A 13,743-nucleotide genomic window follows, 5' to 3' on the forward strand; every position below is an offset into this window, starting at 1 on the left:
TGACTGATATCTGAGATGTTCCTGTGATCTAACCACATGGTCTGCTTCTTGTGTTAACATGGTTATGAACACTAAAGCTTCAGAAGATGTGGGCTGGCACTTGAGCTGCATGATTAGGTATATACTGTGATTTTCTTTTTTGAGGGATTCTCAATAACATAGTTTATTTGTTCTCCTGATATTGTACATCAGCTTCCATTGCATGCAGTTACATGCTTACGGAAGCCTGTTTATGCCAATGTAGTGAGAAGAAAATCCTGCGAGTCATTATAAAATAATGACTTATTTGTCTTAAAATAATGGGAAACACTCTCAAAATAAAGACTTCATATTATTTGTCATCATTTTGACATACTAAGTATTATTTTTAAGCAAATTTCTTACTAAGTCATTTTTTGAGAGCGTTTCCAAACAATTTTGAGATACAAACTCATTACTATGAGATAGTAACTACTTCATCTCAAAAGGTTTCCCATTATAATGACTTACAATATCTTTTTCCCCATCACACTGCTGGAAATGCGCTCCACACATACCAAACTGACTCAGGAAGCCCGAAGTTCTAAAGCGAGCTTTAAGAACCGAAAGTGTCGCACGCATAGTAAAACCGAAACGAGTGTAAAGATGGAGATATGAGCAGTAAAATCTTATGGAGGCCATCTTTGAAAAATGACCGAAATAAAAACTTAAAAAGATATATCGATTTTAAAGTTAACCAGCAGTGGCACAGGTTCTGTGCCAAGTCTGTCGCAGGCTTGTAGATATTTAATCATTTTCAAGTTGTAATTACGTACACAATAAGAGTCAGGGCTGCACCATATCATTTTTTATCATCTTTGCAATGGTAGCTTGCTCAATAAACACAAAAGACTGCGATATTGCACTTTGAAAATGGTACCAATGTATTAAATTACTGTCTACAGGCGCTACTTCGTCTGATATGCGCCATGCTGTTAACTCACTGGCCAGACAGACCCCTCGCTGTTAGGCATCGTCTGATTGTCAGAATTTGGACAGGTGCAAATGAGGTTCATTAGACTAGTGCTGGCATATTATCTTGCATGGTTAAAGCAGGAAAGTGTGACGAGATGGGTGCAGATGAAAGTGCGAATACCAAAGAGAAGCTGCACACCAGGCATCTGGCAACATATTGAACACAGGAGAGATGATGTGCCAAAAGCACATGTACTCTGCAAGTCTGACTCGAGAACTGAGCACACTTTAATAACTCTTTATGTATCTCAAATATTCAACATTATCGCATGTCTTCTTCATATCCTGCAGCCCTAACAAGGCCGCGTTCAGACCGACTCCTGCACCATGTCAGAACAGCACAAGGGGCTGCGTTGGTGTGGGCGCGCTGCTTCAGTTACTGATGAGACATGAAAGTGGATCCAGGACTAGGAAAAAGAGACGACTGGTTGCTCTGTATAATCATATGTAGATTAAAAAAAAAAAGTGGGTCGGGTGATCTTGGAAAACGGGGAGAAACAAGGATGAACAGGGAGGAAATCCAGGCACGAGGACAGAAATATTAAAAAGCCTTTATTAGAGTGGCTAAATCATTAAAGGAGCCAACATGATTTGACCACTGTAGGTGGTTTCCTTCTTTGTTGATATGTTTATTTAAATTTTGGATTTCCTTCCTGTTTACCAAGTAAGATCCAGGACTGTTTTGATCTGGTTTGAGGTTACAAATCCATGAATTTGAATGCTTACCAAATGCAAACACAGGTGCACAAAAGGGGTATCACAACTCTGGAAAGTTATCACTGCACATCGCAGTGGTCTTGAGATAAACTAGAAATAGGCCATTCATGCCACACAGTTATCTACCAGGAATGTGCGCTTGCACATATTTGATTTGCCACTACAACACCCAGTAGGAGGAAGTTGTGTTCAACCAGGTCAAGTTTATTTCCGGACAACCCTGGGTTTCGTTTGCTGGTGGCCTCTGTGTCAGCAAATTTGGGGGGACTGCATGTTTTCTCCCACAGCTAATGTCTGTCTGAGTGCGGCCTGAGAGAAGATGGGGTCTAATCAGACTTAAACTTAAATATATAAAACAATTTAGTTTGTTAAAGTAGATCATGTTACCTGGATATACCTTATATCTTTTGTGTTGTACAAGACAGGAGGGGTGAAATAAAGACCTTGTGCCACTCATTAATGGGTGAAATAATCATCACATTAACCATAATCATGCAGCCCAGGCCAGAGCTTTCAATCTGCGAGGTAGGAAAATCAGATGTGAACTATCAACTAGCATAATTAAACGCTGAGTGAGGCACCCAGAGGCACTGGCGGGCCGTTTCTAGAGAGCACTGCTGTCGCTGGAGAAAGTTTTAAAAAGATCAATCCCCCGTAGGCCCCTCCCCGCTATCAGCTTTTACAGCTGAATCTGCATCATCACAAGATCGCTATAGGCACCAACCCACAGCCAGAGATAGACCTGTGTACAACTTCATACTGGGATACAGATAACTGGTCATTTAGTGTGAGTGAATAAGGGAAAAGTGCAAATTGAATAAGGGAAAAGTCACTTCATTTCTGCAGGAATTTCTGGAGGAATTTCTGCAGGAAGCCAATTCAATCAGAAATTCCAGCGAAGGTTAATCTCCATCTCTGTCTGCTGGCATCCAACCCCACCCCTCAGCTATTCGACCCCACTACTAAGCCTTACTTCCTGCTGTTGAAGCTGCTGTTATGATTGTTTGTGAGAGATGAAGGCGAGATCTTTGGCAAAGCAGAGAGATTGGAAGCACCAGATGACCTTCAAAAGATAAAGAATAGATCATGAGTTAGAGGAGAGGGGGAAAATAAGGTGCTGTTCCAGAAAGGTGTGCGAGTGTCAATAAAATAAAACTGAGATGAATCCAAAACAAACAGGAGGGATATGTGAGCAACAAAAGGTCAAGCAAAAGAGGCAAAGTCACAGAGAGAGAATTTTTTTTGAAGATGATGAGGTGCTGTCGTGACATAGTGCTGTGCTGTGACACATCATATTACTTTTTTTTCCCCCCCTTCAAGTAAAAAAAAGTCCTTAGGAATTCAATGACATACCGCCTATGTGTGTGTAATCTTTTGGTAAATCAACAATAATGTATGGATACAGCCTGGAAACTGCATTCTATTTTCCTTCAGTCAACAAAGAAAATATAAGCCAGGTGATGTGTCGTTCACTCACTTGGGTGCCGTGGAGCCTCGGGGCCATGAGCCATCCTCATTCTTCTGCTCTATTACAAGAACCTGTGGGAGACAGTAGAGAGTAAATAGGGCTCCGTCTGTTTCCACAAGTTTAAAGACACCAAACATTTAAGTGTTTGCATTCTATCGTGTGGTCTGCTGAAGATGTCATGTGAATCCTGAGCAAAAAAAAAAAAAGCTGTGTCCAGTTGTATTTATCTTGAGATGGATATTAGAGCTGCAACAATTGATCATATAGTTGTTAACTATTAGATTAATTGCCCACTGGTTTGATAATCAATGTAAAAATGTAAATCTTTTCTTTTTCTTTTGCTCTTCTATGACAGTAAACTGATTATCTTAGGGTAATGGACAGAACAAGACATTTAAGGACGCCATCTTGGACTTTTAGAAACACCTACTGACATTTATCACCATTTTCTGACATTTTAGAGACCAAAAAAAAAAATATATATATATATTAATTAATCAAGAAAATAACCTACAGATTAATCAAGATGAAAGTAATCATTTGTTGCATTTAAAGGTATAAAATGTAACTTTTCCACTTTAAAATGCCTAAAAACAAACAGACTGATGTAATTTTTCTTGAGTTGTGTTCTTACAATATCTCAAACATTTCCAACAATGTTTAAACCCAGAGAAATGTGTAATTTTAATCAAGGATACAGTCTGCGTCCTGTGGTCACCGTCGCCTATTTATGGTTTCCATTTCGTTTGCCTGTAGCGTGCGTATGCGTAATGACGTGAGGCATTATGTGGTCTCGGATTGGTCATAGGCTGTACTCGCCGATACCCAATACCGCATTTTAGGCAGTATCGGAGGCGATTCCGATACTGGTATCGGTATTGGTACAACTCTAATTTGTGGCATCATATACCCTTTGCACTGTGTGCCAGGAGCTGTTTCATTGAGCAGACCTCCGGAATGTCTGGATCTTAAGTTATCAGAGAAAAAAGGTGAGCACACATTAGCAGGTGCTGGGCTAGTGGTCCCTCTGTGACGAGTCAAAAAGCATAGGAAAAACATGTGAAACTGCTTTATTTAATGCTTTCACCTGTATAATCAACCTGTCCGCTTGGGTTAGAGAAGAAGAGATAACTTGGCTCCTGGTAAAACCCTCCTGAATGATGAACACAGAAGGAATCCTAACCGGGAGAAACTGGCTGCAATAATGGCACTGCTCAGTCTTTTGTTGTTTTGACTGAAAGGTCCCTGGTGGCAGAAAATTGCATTTTCTATGTTTAACTGCAATTAAGGTGCTTGGATATGACCAAAATATCAGATTACACTTTGACTTTTCCAGGATAAAAAAAAAGCCATCATGACATGAAATCAAGACACTTCAGAACAAAAGTAGTACACCTGTTCAATATGCTGACACCAAACAACAGATTTGTTTCCATATACTGTGAGGATCTCCCCTGACTTCTCCCCTACTAGTAGAGCCAACAGCCTGTTGCTGCTATTCCTCATGGGGGAAGACAGGGAGCCGAATGGATCTTATCCACTGTTTCAAATAGCGAGGATTTGTCCTAGGCTCGACAATCCTCTGGAACAGCTGCTGGTGAACGGACGGCCCCAGTGATCTGAAGCCTGCTGGCTCATTGCGGCCAGGTGTCTGAATTAATCTGGGCTTGTATAGAGACCGTGTCGGCTCCAGTCGGCTGGCAGGTGGATGCCGGGACATGTGTGCACGGTTTAAGAGGCTTACAAAGAGAGGTTGGGCGCCTCGTGTGGCAGCCTTAACACAGATGTTGTGGGTTTCAGAGCTGTAACCACTTCATTAGAGGACGATATTCCACATTGTGTTGACATCAACTTAGTCAGATGATGATATAAATGATTTGATGTACCGCCAGCATTTTCCATGACATGTTTCAAGGTCCTGAGGTGGGAAATTAGTGGTACACATTTCCCTGAATATTGATGCCTGTTCGCTTTCACACATGCCCCCCCCCCCCCCCCCCCCCCCCCCCATGCAGGAATTGTTCCTGGACATTTCAGGGATAAGCTGCATGTGTAAAAGGGCTTTTAGACTGCCCCCTGCAGGTTACCATAGCCTATTGGCTACAGATTCAAAGAAAAAACAAGGGTTTTCTGAAGCTCCACTCTGCTGTGGCCTAAAAAGGCTGACTGGCAGAGAGCACAAATAAGGATATGCTATCTGAAAGGGGTGACTGAAACTAGAGCATATTTCACTGAGCTCAGGAATAATAACTGTCTACATAGCAAGCCATATTTGGACAGCTTTATTGTCATATACATTTTTTTTTTCCGCTGACTCCTGAAAAAGAAGCCTGCAGAGGTATTCAAACTGGTTCCACATTGTGACGCTTTCAGATCAAACAAGAGAAGTCCCTACCTGCCCTTGGTAGAGGCCGGCGTCTTGAATGGTGCTGTCGGGTTTGTTGAGAGGCTCAAAGGTGTTGCTCATGTACCTGTTCCACAGCCTGGTCTCCTTCTCATCAGGGATGCTGAACAGCTTCCTCATCTCCTTCTCTATCATGTCTGCAACAAAGCATGAATATTATCAAGAAAGAAACTTACTTTCTTACTTGCAGAATGAAAAGAGAAGAGACACTGAAACTAGTGTTCAACCACAGAGGAGGAACTGTGGATTTATCACTTTTTTGCATGTCTTATTAGTGCATAGGGTTATTAGTGATTATTGGGAGGGTGTAAAGATTCACCAAATCTACTGTTCATTTCTTTTGGGGGGATTAACTTCACATTAATTAATCAAATAAAGAGGACCAGTCAACACATTCCTGAACACCGGATAACCAAAGCATTCCCACTTTTTATAATACCCGCACCCGCCTGACCCACTGTGAGAGCCAATCCACAACACCAAGCCCACAAAAATTTGCGTTAATCAACCCCCCAAACTCACAAAACAATCAACTCTATACAGTCCCTGACAAAAGTCTTGTCGCTTATCCTAGCTGTAGGAACAACAAATAATAACCTGACTTGTAGTTGATCAGTTGGAATCAGAAATAGCTTATATGAAAGGCAAAGGCCTTTAGATTATGCTTATTACACCAAAATAAAGTTGTGTATCATTCATTGAGTTTTATCATTTAATTAGGACAGAAAGGTCAGATTTTGCTTGGACAAAAGTCTTGTCGTGTCTTTAAACGATTCAACCAATCACAGATTAGAGCTCCACCTGTGACAAATACTGTAATTAACACATTCCCAGGTGTGTATAAAAAGAACCCCAGTGCACCAGACCTTCATGTGAAGTGCAACCTGACCGCTGACAACATGCCAAAGATTCAACCACAGACCAAAGTGCTGATCATCAAGAGCCTGAAGACCAAGTCTGCTGCTGAGGTGGCAGACATCTTCAGTGTATCCAAACGTCAAGTGGAGAGGATAAAAAAAAGATTTGAAGAAACCGGTGACATTCATGACAAGCCCAGGTCAGGCAGACCCCGTAAGACAACTGTTAGAGAGGACCGTTTGTTGCTTTGGCAGTCCAGGGCCAGCCCTTTTTCAACTGCAGCAGAGCAACATCAGAACTGGTCACCAAAAACCCCTGTATCTACCAGAACAGTTTGTCGAATTCTCTCACGCAATGGTCTCCATGGCCGAATTACTGCTCACAAACCAGCATTAAACACAAGACAACAAAAGAATCGTGTTGCATTTGCCAAGGCCCACAGCTTGCAGAAAGGATGGACAGTGGAAAAGTGGCAGAAGGTTGATTTTTCTGATGAATCATCCATTGAACTGCATCCCAATCGCCGCAAATACTGCAGAAGACCTGTTGGAACCCGCGTGGACCCAAGATTCACCCAGAAAACAGTCAAGTTTGGTGGAGGAAAAATCATGGTTTGGGGTTACATCCAGTATGGGGGTGTGCGAGAGATCTGCAGAGTGGATGGCAACATCAACAGCCTGAAGTATCAAGAGGTTCTCATACTTCAGCCTCCACATCAAAGTTCCTGAAAGTGAAGAAGGCCAAGGTGCTCCAGGACTGGCCAGCCCAATCACCAGACATGAACATTATTGAGCATGTCTGGGTAAGATGAAGGAGGAGGCTTGGAAGATGAAACCAAAGAATCTTGATGAACTCTGGGAGTCCTGCAAGACTGCTTTCTTTGCCATTCCAGATGACTTCATCAATAAGTTATTTGAGTCACTGCCGAGACGTATGGATGCAGTCCTCCAAGCTCATGGGAGTCATACACGATATTAATTCTTTTTCCCAAGGCACCATGACTTTATGTTCTGATGTTATTGGAGCATGTTTGTGTATTCAAAAGAAAGTATCATTTCTACAGTACATTATTTTTGTATGCGACAAGACTTTTGTCCAAGCAAGATCTGACCTTTCTGTCCTAATTAATTGATAAAACTCAGTGAATGATGCACAACTTTATTTTGGTATAATAAGCATAATCTAGAGGCCTTTGCCTTTCATATAAGCCATTTCTGATTCCAACTGATCAACTACAAGTCAAGTTATTATTTGTTGTTCCTACAACTTGGATAAGCGACAAGACTTTTGTCAGGGACTGTACATTATAGTAGCACAATTGTCAGGACTGAGGACTGAGACAAGGACAGAGACAAGGACTGAGTGTCGCGGTGGTGCTGTGTGTGTGTGTGTGTGTGTGTCTGAGAAAGAGAGCGTGACAGTCAGAGACAGGAAAGGAGAAGGTGAAAGGTGCACTACTGCACGTATTAATTATATATTAACAATTTAACTGGAACACTGCTTTGGCAATTTGAACTCACCCAAATGAATCTGTAATATTTTCTAGTATGCTTAACCGAACCTGCTCTACCCCTTGGCCCCGTGGAACCTGCAGGTTGTGGGTCGACCTGCATCAGGGGATCTGCAATCAGCCATCCTGAGAGTTCCGCCTCGTAACTTAATGAGAGCTTGGTCAACTTGGCAACACATTGTGGGAGAGGATGCCGAAGACAGAACCGCGACAATGAGACCGTGGTTTCAGTCTCGGTTTCAGAACTGTTACATTGAAAACACACAAAGCAGCAGCAAAGTGCGGCTTGCCACAACAATTACATTTTTTCTGTGGGCGGGAGGCGTGTTCACGTGTTTCAGGTGGGAAAAATGTTTGTAAAATGGGTCAACATGTCACAGAAGTCACAGGACTCTGTTCACAGATTTGCCATGCTGCTTTAAGATAAACTATCGCCAACTTTTAGTTTGGCTGCGCTTCGCCACAGAATCAAATGGCGCTGCTTGCACGTCACGGCTGCTTGGTGTGTTTTCATTGTTAGCCCCCTAGTGATGAAGAGTAAGACAACAAGTAAGATCTTTCTCCATCAACAGACCTCATTTGTTCAAACATTACTCAATTATTTAACTGTCAATTTTATTACTTTGTGTGTACAGCGTGTGAGAGAGAGAGACACACTCTGTGCCTGAGTGTGGCTGAGTCTACACCTTCTCTGCACTTTGTGAACAAAAATCAATGCAGTTATTGTTAACTGATGTTTTAAAGGATAAATGCAAAGCAGTGGAAATCCAACCTCAAAATATGACATCTGACTGGACGCCAAGTCGACTTAAGTATGAGCAGTAGTGTGAGTAGACAGTTACTCCAGAGGGACTCGGGCCTACCTATTGTGTCAGCTTTACTGAAGCGCCTGGTGATCACATTGTCCATGTTGCTGTCTTCACAGAGCTTTAGCTCCGTCAGGTACACCTCCACCTTGCAGTGCTTCACAAACATACCCTGTTCCACCACCTTGAGGAAAAAAAAACCAGTTAAAGTAACTGTGCACATAATCTGAATGAGACCAGGATTAGTCAAATACACTGCATATGTTCTGAGCACAACAATAAAACCTACATTTATACACGTGTAAAGTGTTTGCAGATATTGTACAAACATAAGACATAAGTCTAATGTGAAAGACTCATAATATACTAGCACTCCTCAGGATAACTCCAAATATTGTTTTTTAAATCTCAATTGTGTGCCATATCTGGACTATATTAGCTGACTGCAGCAAGCAAAAGCGTGGGTCTTGAAAACGTTATGTACCTAGAACCATAAGATAAATCTCTGCTGTCACTATATCAGGTGAAAATACAGTTGACTCTACAGCTTGCAACATAAATCAACCAAATATGGAATACCAGCCATCAGCTTCTCTGAATAAGAATACATCCCAGCCACACCTCTCACATTACCTCTCTCTATTTATTTATGTGCGGTCTTAAACAATGAAACGTGTCTGGTAAGTCTGTGGTTGTACCAGCTTCCGTTTCTCATGGTTAACAAAGTACAGTCTGCTGGCCTGGTTGCCGCTCATCTGATAGGAGCGGAGTCACAGCGCCTAAATTAGCAGCACCTCGTGGAAACAGCTGAGGGGTCCCAGCCTATTTATTTCACCGCTGAGCCCCCTTCAACACACACACACGCATACACACACACACACACACACACACACACACACAGAACCAACTTCACAAATGTCCCTGAGAACTGCAGCAGTCACACACACACACACACACACACACGGCTCAGATTCTGCCCCCACCCCTCCCCTGTCCCTATCCCGATCCCCAGGTAGGCCCATCCTACCCTTCAGCACAACACCCATGTGTTTGTAAACTCGGAGCAAAAGCCCATCTCATCGCCAAACTCTGGCAGAATGTCTCAAATCAGAGCCGAGCCAAAACCATTTACCCCACCCACCCCCCTCCTCCCATACTGGTTATGCCTCTCACACTCCTCTCAAACGCTGCTTCTCTCAGAGTGACCTCAGCCGGCATTCCTCCACTTCAAAAAGCAAGGGCACGCAGAAACACTCCGCCGGTGTTGGCATGTCACACCAGAAGAGGACAACGGAAGGAAACGTAGCACCAAACCCGTGACCACAATCCTCCTAAATCCTTTTTTAAACGCTCGTGTTCCCCTCCCGCACCTCAGGATGACAACCCCACAAAAAAAGCAAGAGTGTAAAAGAAAAGGAAAACTAATAATGAACCTCCTGCATGTTGTGTCTCGCAGATCGCTCCATGTAGCTTTTCAGTCATCCAGAACGTTGCCTGAAAATAGAAACCTCGCGGCCACCCGATACGTCCCACGACATACATGGCAAAATGGGAGGGTCAATGACAAGGGGGGGGGGGGGACCAGAGAGAGAGGATGACAGAGGTGAAGGGGGAAAGGAACCTCTTCTAGCAGCCATGATGCCATGACTAGTGAGATTTGAAGCGGGGATTTGATACTGTAGGTTCTTATACGTTGTAGCCTCCATCATGAAGTATTCCACTGACTAATCAACTGTAACCACACACACAGACACTCAGTGGTTTGTTTCACGCCAGCAAAATATTTGTAAAAAAACACTTATTAGCCCTAAAATAAATAACCGCAGTGTGTGACAGAAATGAATGAAAAGCTGAAGGAAATGAATGAAAACACTATCATTGTTGCTTCCTTTTCACGCAAGGTAAATATCCAATATATCAGTGTTACCTTTATTTGTTTCCAGCTCCTTTGCACTTCACACTGGCCATTCAAGTCAACCAATAAGATTTGGCTGTGTCTTTTACCATTCTTTGTTAAGTAACTATATGACAGACTCATGCTGCTATTAAAATCGTGCTGCACTCTTAACATTCTAATTTCAAATGACTGTAACAGCTCTGTTCCAACCCAACACAAGCCAAACTGTACACCATAGCCACTAACCACAACCATTAAACTCCAATCTATTCTCAAAGCATTGAGCAGAACATTCACCAACCACGAAATCCATTCATAATCTCCTACTAAAGACAGACACCGTACCTTGCGTGCAATTGGCTCCTGACTCTCCGTCAATCCATACCAACTGACAAACTTATTCCAGCCCTCTGTGGGGACCAGGATGTAGTCAAGCTCATCGATGAGGTGCTCCTTGATGGCCAGCACGTCCCCATCTAGAGGTAAGAGGGGGGTGAGAGAAAAGTTGAGAAACAAGTGAGCAGACAGTGAGAGGGAACACACATTGAGGGGACTGTCTCATACGACACAAAACACACAAAGGAAAAAGGTATGCTGGAGAGCTTTCTATGAACCCGCAAAAAAGGCTACTCTATGGAGACTGTCAACAATGTTGTTTTTGTTCCCTTTTCCTCTGAACTCTTTGTTACGACTTCCAGAATAATAAAGCTATACTGAGCAGAGGTTTGTTGTGTGCCACACATTATTTACAATATATTCCTATGTGTGGTTTAGTGTCTAAGGAGGTGTCTTACCTCTGAGAAGACCAGAGTTATCAACTGGTCCTGGGTAGACATTCTGGTCCCCCATCTGGTATTTGTCCCAGCTGTCAAACCCCACATATTTCTTCCACTGTTTGAACCAGTGACTGTCCACCAGGTACCTGCAGAGAGGGCAAGCAGTGTTGTAATTTGGGTTGTGATAAAGCAACATCAGACACTGCAAATCAGTCTAGACTGCTGAAGGGTCAGTGTAGGTGTGAACCAAAGTTTTTATGTTTCCTTTTTACACGTTACATGGTGGTAATACAAGTAATACTCCGGCAGGTGAATGCTACCTTGCTGTCAGTGCTCTCAGACTAACATGACACAGATTGACAGTTGTAGCATTAGCACTATCTTGAGTTCAGGTTGCTGCATGACTGGCCAGCTGGCTCTGTGATTTTGACAGGTGCTTCTTTTCCGACTGCGCCCTGCCGAAGCCGACGGATGAACCCACTGACTGGCAAACCACTTAGAGCTCCGGTGGGTTAGCCAATTAGCTATTAGCCTGCTAACTAGATCAGATAACCGAAATGCAGCCTCACTGGGACCTTGTCAGCAGACAAATAGCGAGACGGTAATTTGGAAACAAGGAATGTAACCGCCACAGTACTACATTTAACGGTGAAAGATATGTTGGGTCTATCGTTCTTCATTGACAGTAACAGCTAGCGTTAGCTCGAGAACCGCTAGCTGACACACATGAAGCTGACAGGCTCCCGTTAGCTAGCTCGAAGCTAACTGTCAACACGGCCCGTCACCTCGGCTTTCTTATCCTCCGTGGCGTTGTCAGCCTCGGCGGAGGCGGCCGACGGCCACGCGCCGTCTTTGAAAAGGTTTCAGCTCGAGTCTTACCAAGTGTCTCCCTTTCTTAGCTGTGTTTTCAGCAATGCCGCGACCTCTCCTCTCTGGGTATCCAGATCAGCCGCTCCTCCTTCCGCCATCTTTCCTCAGACATCACCCGCTGCATGGTGGGAAAGTGCGGGGCGTCACCGAGGCACGTAGAGGGTGACGCTACCGTCTCAGCCAATCACCAGCGCACCGGCTGCACAGCAGAAGCGTGACATCCAGTGGCAAAATGATTCTAGAAAAATGCTCCAAAACTGCTCCATCATTGTGACTATTTGATGTCTAAGAAACTGTAGTCAACTAAAAAAACAGTTTTCACTAACTACACAGCTCTTTGTCCAGACATGGGCATTATTTGATGTCTTAAACACACTGTATGAGCTCAGTGTATAACACAATAACTCAGGAAGTGAAATAAATCTCAGCAGTCTAATTTCATTTCCTTTTTTTGTCAAACATTGAGAAATGTATCATTCTTTCCTTTGGTAAACCAGTAAAATGCCTGTTTTCTGCATTTCCTGAGGGCAGCCGGAAAGTTGTTTATGTCAAGGCCATAGACATGGAGTTAACATTGTGAGGGGACAATATGCCAGGAGTCTGAATCCCAACTATGTTAAATTATATCTGATAAATATAATTTATTAACGACATTAACGTTAGTTGAATACACTAGTGAGCCATGTTCTGCTTGGGTACAGCTACACCAATTGGACAAACCACAAGCACAAATGCTGAACACCATAATACTAGAACTGGTTGCAATAATAACATGAATTTGTTAAGTTTATTTATGGTTATGATTACATTTACCAATGATAATTTTGGACAGAGGTTATCTGAAGGCTGCTCCACATGGAGGTACAATCAGGTCCTTCTTCAACTGGCGATCATCCTGGAACGAAGGAGAATTACCACCAATGCCCTCCCCACCCCTTTGCCTGGACTCCGAAACACCACCCCCCTCATAAGAGCAGGACAGCCCCCTGTAAAACCAACTGCGAGAGTGAAACAACCCTCCTGGATACTACCTAGGACTAGAAAATGCAGGTTGACCTGGATCAGAGACTCAGCTTTCCACCAGAGATTGCTACCTCACATAATTCCCTGTGCATCGTGGAACTAACAGCACCATGGGAGGCTGCAGTTGGGGAAGTTTATGAATGCAAAAGCCTGATGTACACAGTGCTAGAACAACGTGGCTGGCGTACCCAGGTGCTCCCTGTAGAGGTTGGGTGTAGAGGGTTTGTAGCCATTACATCAACCAGGATTCTGAAAAGTATGGGGATTCGAGGACAGGCCCTCTGACAAGCCATCAAGTCACTATTAGAGGCTGCTGAGGGATAAAGAGGAAGGACCCCAACTGGTCTGCAAGATGTCCAACATGAGGGGTAAAAGCAGAGGGGGGCACACCTGGGACGACAGGTGTCACCGTTGAGCCCTC

General features: G+C 43.4%; 1 protein-coding gene across 3 annotated transcripts in view; it reads right to left on the reverse strand.

The window, feature by feature from the left end:
- usp15 (ubiquitin specific peptidase 15) overlaps window positions 1–12,427 on the reverse strand; it is a 30,850-nt gene extending 18,423 nt beyond the window's left edge. The window contains exons 1-7 of one of the 3 annotated variants that reach the window (XM_033614755.2): window positions 12,309–12,427; window positions 11,448–11,575; window positions 10,999–11,129; window positions 8,814–8,940; window positions 5,574–5,719; window positions 3,188–3,249; window positions 2,684–2,773 (exon numbers count right to left, since the gene is read on the reverse strand). In XM_033614755.2, the coding sequence (XP_033470646.1) occupies window positions 2,684–2,773; window positions 3,188–3,249; window positions 5,574–5,719; window positions 8,814–8,940; window positions 10,999–11,129; window positions 11,448–11,575; window positions 12,309–12,397 (773 nt within the window). In that variant the 5' untranslated portion in view covers window positions 12,398–12,427. Of the gene's footprint in view, window positions 1–2,683; window positions 2,774–3,187; window positions 3,250–5,573; window positions 5,720–8,813; window positions 8,941–10,189; window positions 10,234–10,998; window positions 11,130–11,447; window positions 11,576–12,308 lie in introns of those variants that run through there. The other 2 variants (XM_033614757.2, XM_033614758.2) reach the window with 2 other exon arrangements.
- Window positions 12,428–13,743: the final 1,316 nt, after the last annotated feature.

Source organism: Epinephelus lanceolatus, chromosome 23, assembly GCF_041903045.1.
Source record: "Epinephelus lanceolatus isolate andai-2023 chromosome 23, ASM4190304v1, whole genome shotgun sequence".
In the NCBI taxonomy this organism is placed as follows: domain Eukaryota; kingdom Metazoa; phylum Chordata; class Actinopteri; order Perciformes; family Serranidae; genus Epinephelus; species Epinephelus lanceolatus.